Below are 14,171 nucleotides of genomic sequence, written 5' to 3'. Positions count from 1 at the left end.
ATACCAAGCGAACACACATTATATAGGGAGTACTAAACGATGAACCCCCTGAGATTGAGACCTTTTGAAGCAAGCAGTGAAAATGCATTGTTGAACTCATTCAAGTGAGAACTAACATTACTGCCTTCTTCCTGTTCATGTGCATCAATTTCTTCATCAAGAAAACCTTGTGCAAGGTGTTGTTGCCATCCCAAGCCTGACATAGAGCATCCCACAAATCTTTGGCATTGGTCTTATCCATTATGGTAAAGTAAACGGATTCACCAAGGTGTAGGTTGTTGAAGTGGAGGGAGAGAGCACACGCAGAGATGAGACGAGAGAGAGACGACACCATCATATACAATCCCCAAAGTGTGTATAGAGCACACACTGAGTACACGTATATAGTGGGGACTCCTAGCTATATATAGCATAAGTGTGGGCTCTCTATATAGCTCCAACAGCCCCACTCAAATAGGAGTCCCTAACTGTGGATGAAAAAACCCTTGGGGATCCAAGGGAAAAACCCACAACACCATATACATGCACTTTTGTATTTAAAAGAAAATTTAAGTTTATAAAATATGTTCCCAAGGAGCTACATCACTCCATAATATATACAACAATCACCACAAAGACTCATAAGAATTTATAATGGAAACAAATCAAAAGTTTTAAGTGCAGGAGCTGCATAACTCTTGTGCCACTGCAATTGTTTTGATAGAGTAGCTTTAGTGTCTTTGATCCCTTGTATATGCTACTTAATGTGATTTTCATCTTGTAATCAATACCAACTCAAGAAACATATCGAAATGTGAAGGGTAGAAATAAACACATCACATTGTCCTTAGAGACAGGTCGCGATGCTGCTCTAGAGCAAAATAGAAACAAACATAATGCCGATGCAATCACATGTCCAGACGATTAGAGAAAAAAGTATAATATCAATGTAATCACATGTGCACACATATATACAAAGCCGAGATGTAATGAACATATTGGGGCCCCCAAGATCTCAGCAGCTGCTAGTAGCTATCATCATCATGGCTTTACGTACCATGGCATCACGATATTCAACATGGCATTAGAGACGCTTATTTTTTTTCTGAAATAGCAATCATCATGGCTTTATGTACCATGGAATTAGAGATGCTTTCTTCAATTAAAAAAAAATTGTTAAAAAAAAAGTAATCATCATCATGGCTTTACGTACCATGGCATCAAGGACGCTCTCAGTGAATCAAAATAATTTTTTTGAAATAGAAATATAAGATGGAAATACCCATGACAATATTGATCCATGTCATAGCTATATGGCTCGAAGAATCATATATTAAAGAGACATGAAGTAACAATCCCCTTGCATGAATTTTATCACCGTCTATAATGACATCTGCCATCAAAATATATGAAGACAAATTATTATGGCAGCATCATGATGTCAAGTACCTTGGTATTAAGGAACTCTAGGGAACGCTGCTAGATCGTAAAATTTCAAAATTTATCACCAAGATATAATTACAACATATGAGAAGTATATAGGAAAGTATCAACAAAATATACTGAAAAACATGACTAGGACTGTAAAAGCCTCAAAGATAAACAATTCCCTCAAAAACGACTATGGTATTATTTAGAAAACCATCATCAAAATCATGACCATCAAAGCTAGCCCCGTAAGCAGTCTCTCTTCCAGCTCCCATGCTAACAAAGCTTTGTTCAAGTATCAAGATAGTGCCTTGCGACGTCAAACATCGCCTACAAATATCGGTCTACTATTATTACTTTTTCTCTCATTGTTATGAGAGCTATTTTATTTCATTCTCATGCCATTTAAAGAAAATATCACACTCTCCTTCTCCTCGTCGTCTCCTACAAGGTTTTCCAGTTCTCTCTTCAATGACACTATTCTTTCTCAAGAAGTTGATTGTGAGTCCTCTCTTTAGTGACGCTATGCTTTCTCCAGCCCCTGACAATGGTTGCTTCATGTAGGAGGCTGCTGAATAGAGGACTGTTATGAGTGCATATAGAGCTAGAAGAGAGCAAGAGGAGGCGCTCACAATGTACAAGAACTTGGATTTTATGATAAGCTTAATATTGATTACAAGAATTAATATTTTATTAAGAGAGCTAGATACAAGACTTGGATTACATGACTCGAGTACAAGACAAGGCTTGATTGCAAGGACAATATTTTAACATAAAACAAGAACTAGAAGAGGGCTTTCCTCATAGGAGCCTGACAACTCGTGTTGGCAAGACTGAGGGGCTTGTGGCCCAAGACCCCTATTTATACTAGTGCTTGAGGAGGTTACTTGAGGAGGTTAGGACTTTCTAGGTTCTTCTTGAGGAGGTTAGAATCTTCTAGAACCTTCTTGATCCTTATTCAACTTTCTAGATCTTTCCAAAAACTTCTAGATTCTTTCACAATCTTCTTCAAGCTTCTAGAAACTTCTTGATCCTTCTAGATCCTTCTAGATTCTTCTAGAGCCTTATGGATCCTTCTAGAACCTTCTAGATCCTTCTTCAACTTTCTAGAGCTTTTCAGAAACTTCTAGATTCTTTTGGAATCTTCTCCAAGCTTCTACAAACTTCTTGATCCTTCTAGTTCTTCTAGATCCTTCTTCATCTTTCTAGAGCTATCTAGAAACTTCTAGATTCTTTCGGAATCTTCTCCATGTTTCTAAAAACTTCTAGAATCTTCTAGCAAGATGTAGGCGATGACATAGGCGATCATGCAGGCAGCGATCCACTCTCAAGCATCCATGACATTACCCCCTCCTTTAGTGACGAGTTCCACGAGGAGCTGTGGTGCTCCTTGAGTTGGGCATCCATGGATGTTGTTGATGGATCTCTTGGACTTTGAGAGATGCATTTTGTAGATTGTGTGCTGGTTCCCAGGTTCGTTCACTAACATCATAGCCTTTCCAATGCACCAAGTACTGTAACCTGCCACGCGAAAGTTGAGAATCTAGGACTTTCTCGACCTCATATTTTTCATGTCCTTGAATCTCAACCGGAGGAGGTGGTTGTAGGGCTCTTCCTGGGATCTTAGATGTGTGACAAGGTTCTAGGACTGAGACATGAAAGACCGAATGGATTTTCATGGATGAGGGCAATCGGAGTCGATAGGTAGCTGGATTGACTTGACGGATAATTTTAAACGGGCCAAGCCTTCGATAATCAAGCTTTTGATAGGGACGAGATGAACGTAGATCACGTCGGAGGAGCCACACTTTATCCCCTTTTTTGTAATTTGGATGCTGCATGTGATGGAGATCTGCACTTTCCTTATACTTGGATTGAGCTTCTTTGATATGAATCGTAAGTTCTTTGTGAATTGCAGATAATTGTTGTGTAAGATGAATAGCAACTGGATTCTTCACTTGATAGTGTCTGTGGATATCCTCTTTGGGATGTTGACCATAATTAGCAAAGAATGGAGTGTGACGGATGGAGGCATGAAAACTATTATTATGGGAGAATTCTGCTAGCCGTACGAGATCGACCCAATTATCCTGGTGATAATTGATAGTACAGCGAAGATACTGTTCCAAAATTTGATTTACTCTCTCTATTTGTCCATCACTTTGTGGGTGATTGGCTGAGGAGAGGTTGGTTTGTACTCCGAGTAGCTCTTTTCCAAAAGCTAGAGATGAATTGTGAGCCTCGATCAGGAACTATGTCATCCGGTAATCCGTGATAATGATAGATATGTTGTAGAAAGTGTAAAGTGTGAGCTTTGTCCTAAGGTGTGAGTCAAGGAGAGGAGAGTGGATTTATCCCACATACTGTGGAGTAAGGCTGTAGAGCTACTTAAAGCTCATTTCTTGAATCAATAAACAACAACTCATTTTGCACTACATGCTTGTCTATGGTGAGCTTGTGCTAAGCTAAGTCAATACTCAAGATTGTTTTTATGAGTTCAAGCTCATCTATCTTGGAACCTAATTCACTTGAGTGATAACCTTGCTTACACACACTCACACACTTGCACCATGTTTCTCTTTCATCCACCATAGCTAGCACGATCCAAATCCTAACATTTGGTATCAGAGCTACGGTGTGCTAGCTAGGATTTTCATTATGCATTAGTGTGTGTTAATCATTAGCATCTCCATTAGATGGATTAGGATTTCATTATCATGGCCAATTAACATTATTCATGACTAGTTGCATCTCACTAATTAGGCCTTAATCTAGTTGTGTGTGGTCATGTCCTTGGCGCACCCAAGAGGCCACTACCCTCCATGGCTAAATAGGCTTGATTAGGGAGAAGATAAGCATTCAATTTTTGCATTTGCAAGCCATTCTTGTGTCAATTTTCTAGTGATTTGCACCTCCAATTAATCTCTCCACCTTTGCAATCTCCTAACAACATTGACCTCATCTCGAAGTGCTCAATGCAAGCTCTCCGTAGAGCCTTCAAGCCTTGCAATCCGAGCTCAAAAGCTTCTCAAACTCCATCTTCAAGATTGCCTATATTTAGGTGTGTGTGTGTGTGGGAAAGGGCCTGTCGATTCGGCTTAAGAACGTATTTTTTGGAGGCCTTACACAAAGAAGCACTTTGGCTTGGTGGCTAGCTCGAATTGGAAAGGCTTTTCTTGCCTTGTGGGGTCCAAGGCTCAAATTGGATTTGCCTAACTTGGGCGAGCTAGGCGGATGCGAAAGTGCAATCAAATGGTTTTTGGAGCCTGGCGGGTCCGCTGGGGTAGACTCCCATAGGCGCTGCGCGCCTTGCCCAAAACCTTTTTTTGGCGCTTCCCGGAGTTTAATCGGCGCTCTGCCCACGCCTGCCCGGCGAGTTGCCCTGCTGCTCGGTGTGCCCGCGCATGCCCGAACACTGCCCGTCTTACCCGACCATGTAAGAGGTCCATCCCGCGGCATTACTCATCTCGGGTCCGCCCCTACAGGGCCCACCTTCCTACGGGCTGCCTTAAACGCTTGCTTGCCAACTCCTAAGCACCGGGTCCCACTGCATCCGACCTCAAAACTCCAAGGCAAGGCTTTCTTAAGCCCCTGCTCCCACAGCCTGCTGCCTCAAAACTCCGAGCACCTCAAGAGGCCCGGCCTCAAGAGCTCCAATCTTCCTGCGGCCAACTCCCTCAAGGGGACAGTCTCACGAGCTTGTTATCTCGAACCTCCAAAGAAAACCTCCAAGAAGCCCAAAGCTTCCAAGCTCAAGGTCCTGCTCCCACCAAACTGCAGCAAGGCAAATAAACCCGAAAGCTTTCAAAGCCTCAAAGGCATCAAAGAACTCCGAGTGGAAGAGATAAAGCAACCAAAGGCAAATTTCAAAAGGCTTCATCTCAAAGAAAATCTTCAAAGAATCACCAAGAATTCAAAGGAGCATCACTTCATTGTGAAGAGGGGCTTCACCGACAGTGAAGAGGAGCTTCACATTGAAGCAAAAATCCAAAGTACAAATTGAAATCTTACAGTCAAGCACAACACTTTCTTCTAATTATATTTGTCTACATGTATGACATTATGTGCTTTTGTGATGGGATAGAAATTGGCATTGGAGAGTCTCCAAATCGCTAAAATCTCTCCATGTGTGAAGAATTTGTGACAAATTGTATGAGAAATTCCGCATGCTTGGGCTCTCGGAGTATAACCAAGATGGAAGAGAGCATTAATTTTTGCATAAACCTTTTCATAGGATATTTTCGCATATTGTTGCATGTCATTATGACGCATGGAATAAAGCCTGATTGTACCACAACAAGGGGGACAGAAGTACTTGTTCGAGGGAAGGATACGAAGTCAAACCATGAAGCAAGTGAAAGCAACAGTAGAAGCAACGAAGGCAAGAGACCTGACAGAGGATCAGATAACATAGTAGAAGACAAAAAGGACGAAGACGAAGGTAGCATTTGGGAAGACCCATTTTGAAGATGCAGACTCTCTACTTGTAGGGAGGACTTTTTCTTGTGTGGATACCAGCTTATCATCCTGTGTGGACATCACCATCCTTTGTGGATTGTTCTTGTGTGGATTTTACCATCTTGTGTGGATATCACCATCCTTTGTGGACTTTATTTTCCTGTGTGGATATCACCATCCTGTGTGGATTTTGTTAGCCTGTGTGGATCATGCATCTTAGTATCTTGTCTTAGTCCAAACCTCAAGGGGAGGATTGTAAAGTGTGAGCTTTGTCCTAAGGTGTGATTCAAGGAGAGGAGAGTGGATTTATCCCACATACTGTGGAGCAAGGCTGTAGATCTACTTAAAGCTCATTTCTTGAATCAATAAACAACAACTCATTTTGCACTACATGCTTGTCTATGGTGAGCTTGTGATAAGCTAAGTCAATACTCAAGATTGTGTTTATGAGTCCAAGCTAATCTATCTTGGAACCTAATTCACTTGAGTGATAACCTTGCTTACACACACTCACACACTTGAACCATGTTTCTCATTCATCCACCATAGCTAGCACGATCCAAATCCTAATAGAAAGATTTTGGTCGTACCTTCGTTGGTGATGGTTTTGGTGGTTGGAATGAAGTGTGCCATTTTTGTAAACCGATCCACGACTACTAAAATGGAGTCAAATCCTTGTGACAAGGATAGCTCTACAATGAAATCCATGGAGATGGATGACCATGGCTTGCTTGGAATGGGAAAGGGGTGGAGTAACCCATGAGAATGATGACGAGGGGCCGTTGATCTATTGCAAGTGTCACAAGTGCCTACATACTCCTTGACAAGCTTCCACATTTGAGGCCACCAAAAGTCACGGGAGAGAAGCTTAATTGTCTTACTAACCCCAAAATGCCCTGCTGATGGAAGATCATGCCGTTGCTGAAGTACCTCCAAGCGTGTTGGTCCTAGCAGAATATAGAGAAGACAGTTATAGTAAATTAGTCCATCAATTCTTTGAAAGTCCTCATTAACCTCTTGTCCTTGTAGTTGTTGTCTAATGTTCTGAGAAAGTGGGTCTTTGGCAATCTGCTTCTTCACCTTAGAAAGAAAAGTAGAATCTTGAGGATCTTGGCTCATTGTGGCGTTTAGCTTAAGCTGCTTAGGTTTCAAAATCACTGACTCTTGTTGATCAAATGCTGCGTCACCTTCTCTAGGTGCAAGGTAGGATCTTCTTGATAAGGCATCTGGCTTAGCTTACTGACGGCCAGGTCTATAAGAGATAAGAAAATCAAACCTTGATAGGATACCACTCCACCTGGCTTGGTGACGATTCAAGACGCGGGATGTCATGAAGTATTCCAAATTCTTGTGATCTGTATAGACAATGATCTTATGAGGAGCTCCTTCAAGTAGGTGACGCCAAGTGTCGAAGGAGTCGATGATTGCTAAGAGCTCTTTGTCATGGATTTCACTGATTTCTGTAGGTGAGAACTTGTGGGGATGAAAATCCACTGGATGTACTCGACCATCCTCTCCTACTTGGGATAGAATAGCGCCAAGGGCAAAATATGAAGCGTCTGTTTCTAGAATGAAAGGATTTGTAGGATCTGTGTGAATTAGAATAAGCGCGATCGCGAAAGCTTGCTTGAGAGTCTAAAATGCTTTCATGGCCTCTGAGTCCCAGACAAACTTATTATGGCCTGTCAACCTTGTGAGTGGTGTAACCACCTTGGAGTATCCCTGTATAAAGATACGATAAAAATTTGAAAATCCGAGGAAACATTGAACATCTCTTACCGAGGTGGGTGTCTCCCAATCAAGGATGGTTTGAAGCTTCTTTGGATCAATGAGGATTCCCTTTTCAGAAATTACATAACCAAGAAATTCCACCTTAGATTGATGAAAAGTGCACTTCTCCAACTTTGCATATAACCTTGATACACGAAGCTTTTCAAGCACTAATTGTACATGGTGCTCATGCTCTTCTTGATCCTTGAAAAATATCAAGATATCATCCAAATATATTACCACAAAATAATCCAAATACTCCCGAAAGATACCGTTCATTAAATGTTGAAAAACAGTTGGGGCATTTGTAAGACCAAATGGCATGACGGTATATTCAAAGTGGCCATACCTTGTTCGAAAGGATGTCTTCCATTCATCACCTTCTTTGATTCTGACTAGGTTGTAAGCACCACAAAGATCTATTTTTGTAAATATTCTTGCCTTGCCAAGGCGCTTAAGAATCTCTGGGATCAAGGGAAGGGGATAGCAATTCTTGACGGTGATCTTGTTTAGGCCCCTATAATCCACGCACATCCGGAGAGTTCCGTCCTTCTTTTTTACAAAGAATATTGGAGCTCCCGCTGGGGACTTTGAATGCTATATGAACCCCTTAGCAAGATTCTCATCAATATTTTTTCGTAATTCTACCAATTCATCTTGAGATAGCTTGTATATTGGGCCAAAAGGGGGTTGGGTTCCCTCCTGAAGCTCTATAGCACAATCATAGGGTCGATGCTCTGGTAAGACGTATGAATTCTTCTTCTCAAAAACATCATTGCAATCTTGATATTGATGTGGCAATTCCTCCATGACTTTTGTTGTCGACGTGTCGGTTGGTGTTGCAAATATCAAGAAAGTTGGATACTTTTTTGTTGCACGCATGAAGACCTTGGCTCCAAGATATATAGGCCTATTATGCCTTCCCTTATTCTTTTGGACTTTTCGTGGTTCAATTGTCCAAGCCCTCCAATCGATGTCAGGATTATGTAATTCAAGCCAGGGTAGCCCAATAACAATTGGACTGCGTGGGCTTTGTATAATATTGAATGCTATTCTTGAAACATGCTCTTGCAATGTTACTTCTATGGGGCGAGTTTCATACCTGACATCCCCTGAAGCGAGGGGATGACCATCAATGACTTCTACAGTTATTACTAGATTAGACTTCTCCACAAGTGGTATGCCTTGTTCTTTTGCAAATTCTCTGTCCATGAAGCGCGCCGTTGCACCTGAATCTAGTAATGCTTCACAATCCATGTGCCTACCCGGCATATGGATCTTGATTGGTAGCATAAACTTGAAGTGTAATCAACGGGAAGAAAGAGACCTTTTTTTTCTTGTCTTTTGTCCAACCAGTCGGTCTCTATTGGGGTTGGACGTCCATGTTTCCCGAACACGTTGAGGCCATTGCACCATGAACCTTCATCCTTCTCTTCCTTGGACACTGTCGAACTATGTGCCCCTGCTCTCCGCAATACATACATAAGCCATTAATTTGTTGCCTTTGCTTCTCTTGGGCTGAGACAGAATCAATTTGCATGGGCTCAACACTTGATTCATGGCCCTGTTGAGGTGTGTAGCCATTATGTGTCACTTTTGTTTGGGGTCGCAATGTAGCCCCAAGACGCCTCTCTTGTCTCCTCTCAAATAGTCGATTATCACATTCAATTTCTTGAGAGATGAACTCGCTTAGTGTGTGAACCTTTGGCATAGTCAATAAAAGGTCTTTTACGTCATCCTTTAATCCCCACTGAAATTGGCTAATGAAATATTCCTCACGCGAAGTCAAATCACAAGTGAGCTGTTGAAATTCAAATGCATAGACCGATGCAGGTCTTAATCCTTGGCGGAGATTTCTAAGTTTGGTTTCAACAACCCTTGCTCTATCAGTATCCCCAAAGGTTGCAGAGAACTCCCGCACAAAAGCCTCAAAGTCATGAAGGAGAGTAGATTCTTTTTCAAGTAAGGGAGCAAACCAAGAGAGATCCCTACCTGAGAGGAGGGTCCCAATAAGGCCTACTTGAGAGGCATCATCTGGATAACGCTCTCATTGCATTCGAATGAAAAGACGCACTTGTCGGAGAAAACCTCTAAACTTTGATCTAGTCTCATCAAATTTTTCAAGCATGCTAACCTTCGGCTCCTTCTTATGTTGTTGAGAATAGCTGGATCTTGAAGCTTGTGCTTGATGTGTGAATGTCTCTTGAAGCTCTTGAATTTGACATTTAAGATCTTGCAACGCCAGTCCCAAGATTAGGGGTTGCCCTGATTGAAGTTGAGCGTGTTACTCTTGCGAAGTTCTTGTAACTGAGCTTGAATGCTTTGCAATGCGTTGATGAGACCTTCCATCATCGGCTCCATGATGGCTTGAGAAGATTAAAAGATGGTAGTCTTGCAAAATAGTTATGAGCTTGTATAGAGCTAGAAGAGAGCAAGAGGAGGCGCTCACAATGTACAAGAACTCGAATTTGATGATAAGATTAATATTGATTACAAGACTTAATATTTTATTAAGAGAGCTAGATACAAGACTTGGATTACATGACTCGAGTACAAGACAAGGCTTGATTGCAAGGACAAGACTTGAACATAAAACAAGAACTAGAAGAGGGCTTTCCTCATAGGAGCCTCACAACTGGTGTTGGCAAGACTGAGGGGCTTGTGGCCCAAGACCCATATTTATACTAGTGCTTGAGGAGGTTACTTGAGGAGTTTAGGACTTTCTAAGTTCTTCTTGAGGAGGTTAGAATCTTCTAGAACCTTCTTGATCCTTCTTCAACTTTCTAGAGCTTTCCAAAAACTTCTAGATTCTTCCAAAATCTTCTCCAAGCTTCTAGAAACTTCTTGATCCTTCTAGATCCTTCTAGAACCTTCTAGATCCTTCTTCAACTTTCTAGAGCTTTCCGAAACTTCTAGATTCTTTCGGAATCTTCTCCAAGCTTCTAGAAACTTCTTGATCCTTCTAGTTCTTCTAGAACCTTCTAGATCGTTCTTCAACTTTCTAGAGATTTCCAGAAACTTCTAGATTCTTTCGAAATCTTCTCCATGTTTCTAGAAACTTCTAGAATCGGCGATGATGCAGGCAGTGATTGAGTCTCAAGCATCCATGACAGGGACATAGGCCTATCGCTTTGCTAGGAATTTTTGAAGAAAATTTTGACTTTTAAATCTTACAAGTCCAGACACGCTTATTGCTATTAAAAAAATCTTGGTATTTTCTTAAATTTGGATGCAAGTGAAACACTAAATATAGCACCGTTCCTAGGCAAGGCACTGCAGCAGCTGATTTTCGTAGCCATGATCAGCCGCGGCTGCAATGCTTTGCGTCTCAAATCCTCCTTACTATAGGCTCAAACGTGCCAGAGCTGCTTAATGATTTAAGTTCTCATGTAGTATACAAGCCTATTGCTCTGTGGTCAGTGATACAGGCCACACAAATGAGGGCGATCAAGTTACGAAGGTTGCAGAGCTCTACTGGTATGGTGCCCTCTAGATTATTAGAGGCGCACCATAAATACTTCAAGGTTTTTGAGACGAGGAGGATGCCAAGAAACTCTTTTGTGTGCATAAGGGAATGCCTTTCTCTTGCAGGCCTGTTAGAAGCTAGACACACCCTAGGGAAAATGATTGCTCGATGGATTATTATTTTATGTAATTATTCATTTATTGAGAAAACCTGACATTTCACCTTTGTAAATATTGGAGCTTACAGAAGTTTCCAGATTGTATCCCAGTTTTGACATTTAGATTGAGTAGATGGTTAAATTGGAACATGAGGGTTTGAGATTGTAAGGTATTTATACAACTTTTTGACCTTAATGAAAAAACCTTTGTCATTTAAAAAAAAGCTTGAAGTCTGTGAGTGAGCGTACTGTGTATGAGAGACACTGAGAGCTTCATCTTGACGCTACGCGCGCACCGGTGGTCGGAATCGAGTGCGGAGAAGCGCAGCGTGTTACCCCCGACGAGAGCTAAGCGCCAATACCTACATTGCGTCCGTACGGTTCGGTTTTGCGAGCTCCATCTATGAGATTCATCCGGTGATTCGATGAGCATACGTTATCTGTTTTTGCATTTCAGCATATCCACGCATTCGCATTGAGTAGAGCTACACATTAGGCACTTTAGTTTTCGGGAACGATAACCTGCAAATTTCGGCCAGATATCCTACGTGATTTTGCACCGGGTGTTTTGGGTTGGGATTTTGGTTCATAGACCTTAGGGAGAGCGACGTATTGGTGTTAGTAGGGTCTCCTTCAAGTTATGTGGCGTTTCAAGATCGTTCGATGGGTATTTGGCTCTTGGAAGTGTTGTAGGAAATCTCCTCTTATGCACTCCTGAAGGCTGTAGCTTAGACATTGGGTAGATACCTCTGAAGGAATTAGTCGAGATTCGGTCGAGTGTAGATTGACACCCTATGCTTGCTTCCACGTGCCTGTGGGTTGAGCTTCGTCCTTAGCTGACAAATCTTGTTAGGTGAGTTCTCGCTGTGCTGAAGTCCGTCGCGGCGTATCCGTCCAACATTGACGCCGCTGCCAGGGACAAAAACCCTAGGTAGGTGACCGAGACTAGTCCTTGAGGATAGGGATTCTTTGGCTTGCCAAGAGTCTTGTTTTACATTTAGATATGATCAGAGGGTGCAGGAATCTCTAGATCTTAGAGCGAGTCTAGGGAGCGTGTGTCTAGCCTAGATCCTTCGTCTTAGGTAGATTTAGGTAGACTAAGATAGTTTTAGGTCTTAGTTGAGTTGATGAGTAGGAGTTGGAGTGGTACAAGCGGTGAAAGGAGAGCTTGAGAGTCCGGAGAGGCCAGGAAGAAACCAAAACACCATTATCACCATTTCACATGATGAGTAGGAGTAGAGTAAGTAGGACATCATGATTTATGATATAGAGCACTTCATGCATGTATACTTGCTTGTTAGGTTCATCACAAGGTTGTAAAAGACGCAAAAGTGTGTTTGAAAGCTGAAGTGAAGTCCAAAAGTTACTGTGAGTGTTTCTGATAGATCTGCAGAGCATCACGAGAATTTCTGTCAGGAAAAATTTTCATTTTAAGCCAGGAGACATCCTACGCGTAGGATGTCTACAGGATAATCTGGTGGAAATTTTGGAATTTTGGGTTGACCGGTGTGTTCAGAAGGTAGGTTTTACCCTATTTTCACCTAAAAAGTGGAAATTTAACCATATCTTGACAGGATAAGGCCAGATAGATAGAAATTGCCAGACATCCTACCCAAATTGTGCCCAGACATTATTTTAAGACCAAAACCATAGGATGGCTGCATGAGCATGATCTGCATGACATATTGAGTGACTGAGAAAGTTTTCATCTCAATTGGGTGAGAAAATTGGGTTCTAAGTAGACTTTAGCATTTTTGACTGAAAAGGGCTAGAACAGCTAAAATTGGGGTCTTTTGAAATCCAAACCAAAGTCTAAGCATACCACTGGGTTGTTGACATCAAGGGGAAGCTGTGGGTCAAGTCTGGGGTCAAACAGGCCAAAAAGACATCCTACACGTAGGATGTCATCTATGTGATTTTGCACTCCAAACTCAGTTTTGAGCATACCAAAGTGATCAGCACCTCAAGAGGAGTCCGTGCTTTGCATTTGAAGCCATTTTGAGCAAAAAGACATGCTACGCGTAGGATGTCTAATGCATGAAATTGAAGCCAGAAACTGACTGTGGGCATAGCAGGGTGTTGTATAGCCTAAGGCAAGCCTCCTAGTCAATTTTGGTCCAAATTGGAGTTGATTTGACTATTCATACCAACATCAAGTTGTCGGAACAGATTTTCGATCCATTGACCAGCTTATAGGTGTCCAAACCAAAAAGTGAAAATAGCTGTGGACTCCGCACATCAAGGGGAATCCATAGTGCAAAAATCCAGGCAAAACAGAGCAGGAGACATCCTACACGTAAGATGTCTATTGGAGCTTAGTGAAGAGAAAATTTGACTGAGGTTATACAATGATGTTCCATTTGACTAAAGGGTTCGAGAACTTCTTTCAGAAGTGAATTTGGACCTTGTTTGACCTTTTGACGGAGCAAAGACAGAATTAAGACTTTTTCATGTAAATTGACTGACATCCAAGGGAAGTACAATTCCAAATTAGCAGACCTAATCCAAAACATCAGAAGTGTATAAAATACAATAGTGGTTGAGGTTAACTCTCCAGTTATACCAATCATTACTAAAATCACCTCTAGCGGTTAGATGCTTTGATTCGATTACCAAAATTAAACGCTTGTGTACAGTTATATTCAGCACGGCAAAGCAAGAAGTTGTGCGGAAATTGATCCGTTGCCAGGTGAGTGGTTGGATTTGTGTAAGTTGCATTGCTAAGTTTGATGAATTTAAGATCAGGAAGATACATTTTTAGAGACCAAAAGGTGGCGGGTGACCAAGGTAGCTTAGTGTCCAGCGAGGAGAGTGTAGCTCAGGCAAGGCTAGACCCACTAGCACCAATTATTGAGGAGGGTAGTGATACTGACACTTCATCAGACAAATCCTTCTTCATGATGGGTAGTCAAC

At 41.8% G+C, this 14,171-nt stretch overlaps 1 protein-coding gene across 1 annotated transcript; it reads right to left on the bottom strand.

Moving 5' to 3' along the window:
* Positions 1-2,762: 2,762 nt before the first annotated feature.
* On the bottom strand, positions 2,763-4,866 carry LOC147423212 (uncharacterized). Its single transcript, XM_086501458.1, has 2 exons — positions 4,625-4,866; positions 2,763-3,375 (listed from the first exon to the last, which is right to left on the bottom strand). The coding sequence occupies exons 1-2, from the start codon at positions 4,864-4,866 to the stop codon at positions 2,763-2,765; spliced, it is 855 nt and encodes a 284-aa protein (XP_086357584.1).
* Between the last annotated feature and the right edge of the window lie 9,305 nt (positions 4,867-14,171).

Source organism: Adiantum capillus-veneris, chromosome 26, assembly GCF_014529385.1.
Source record: "Adiantum capillus-veneris isolate H3 chromosome 26, ASM1452938v2, whole genome shotgun sequence".
In the NCBI taxonomy this organism is placed as follows: Eukaryota; Viridiplantae; Streptophyta; class Polypodiopsida; order Polypodiales; family Pteridaceae; genus Adiantum; species Adiantum capillus-veneris.
Note: the sequence above shows the minus strand (reverse complement) of the source record. Positions and strands in the feature narration are given on the sequence as shown.

Bases quoted from the DNA above. Each gene is read 5' to 3' on its own strand.
- LOC147423212 (XM_086501458.1), bottom strand. From the start codon at position 4,866: ATGCCGCGGGATGGACCTCTTACATGGTCGGGTAAGACGGGCAGTGTT. The intron at 3,376-4,624 runs GTTAGGCAAATC...GGATATCCACAG, and splicing joins CATCCGCCTAGCTCGCCCAA to ACACTATCAAGTGAAGAATC.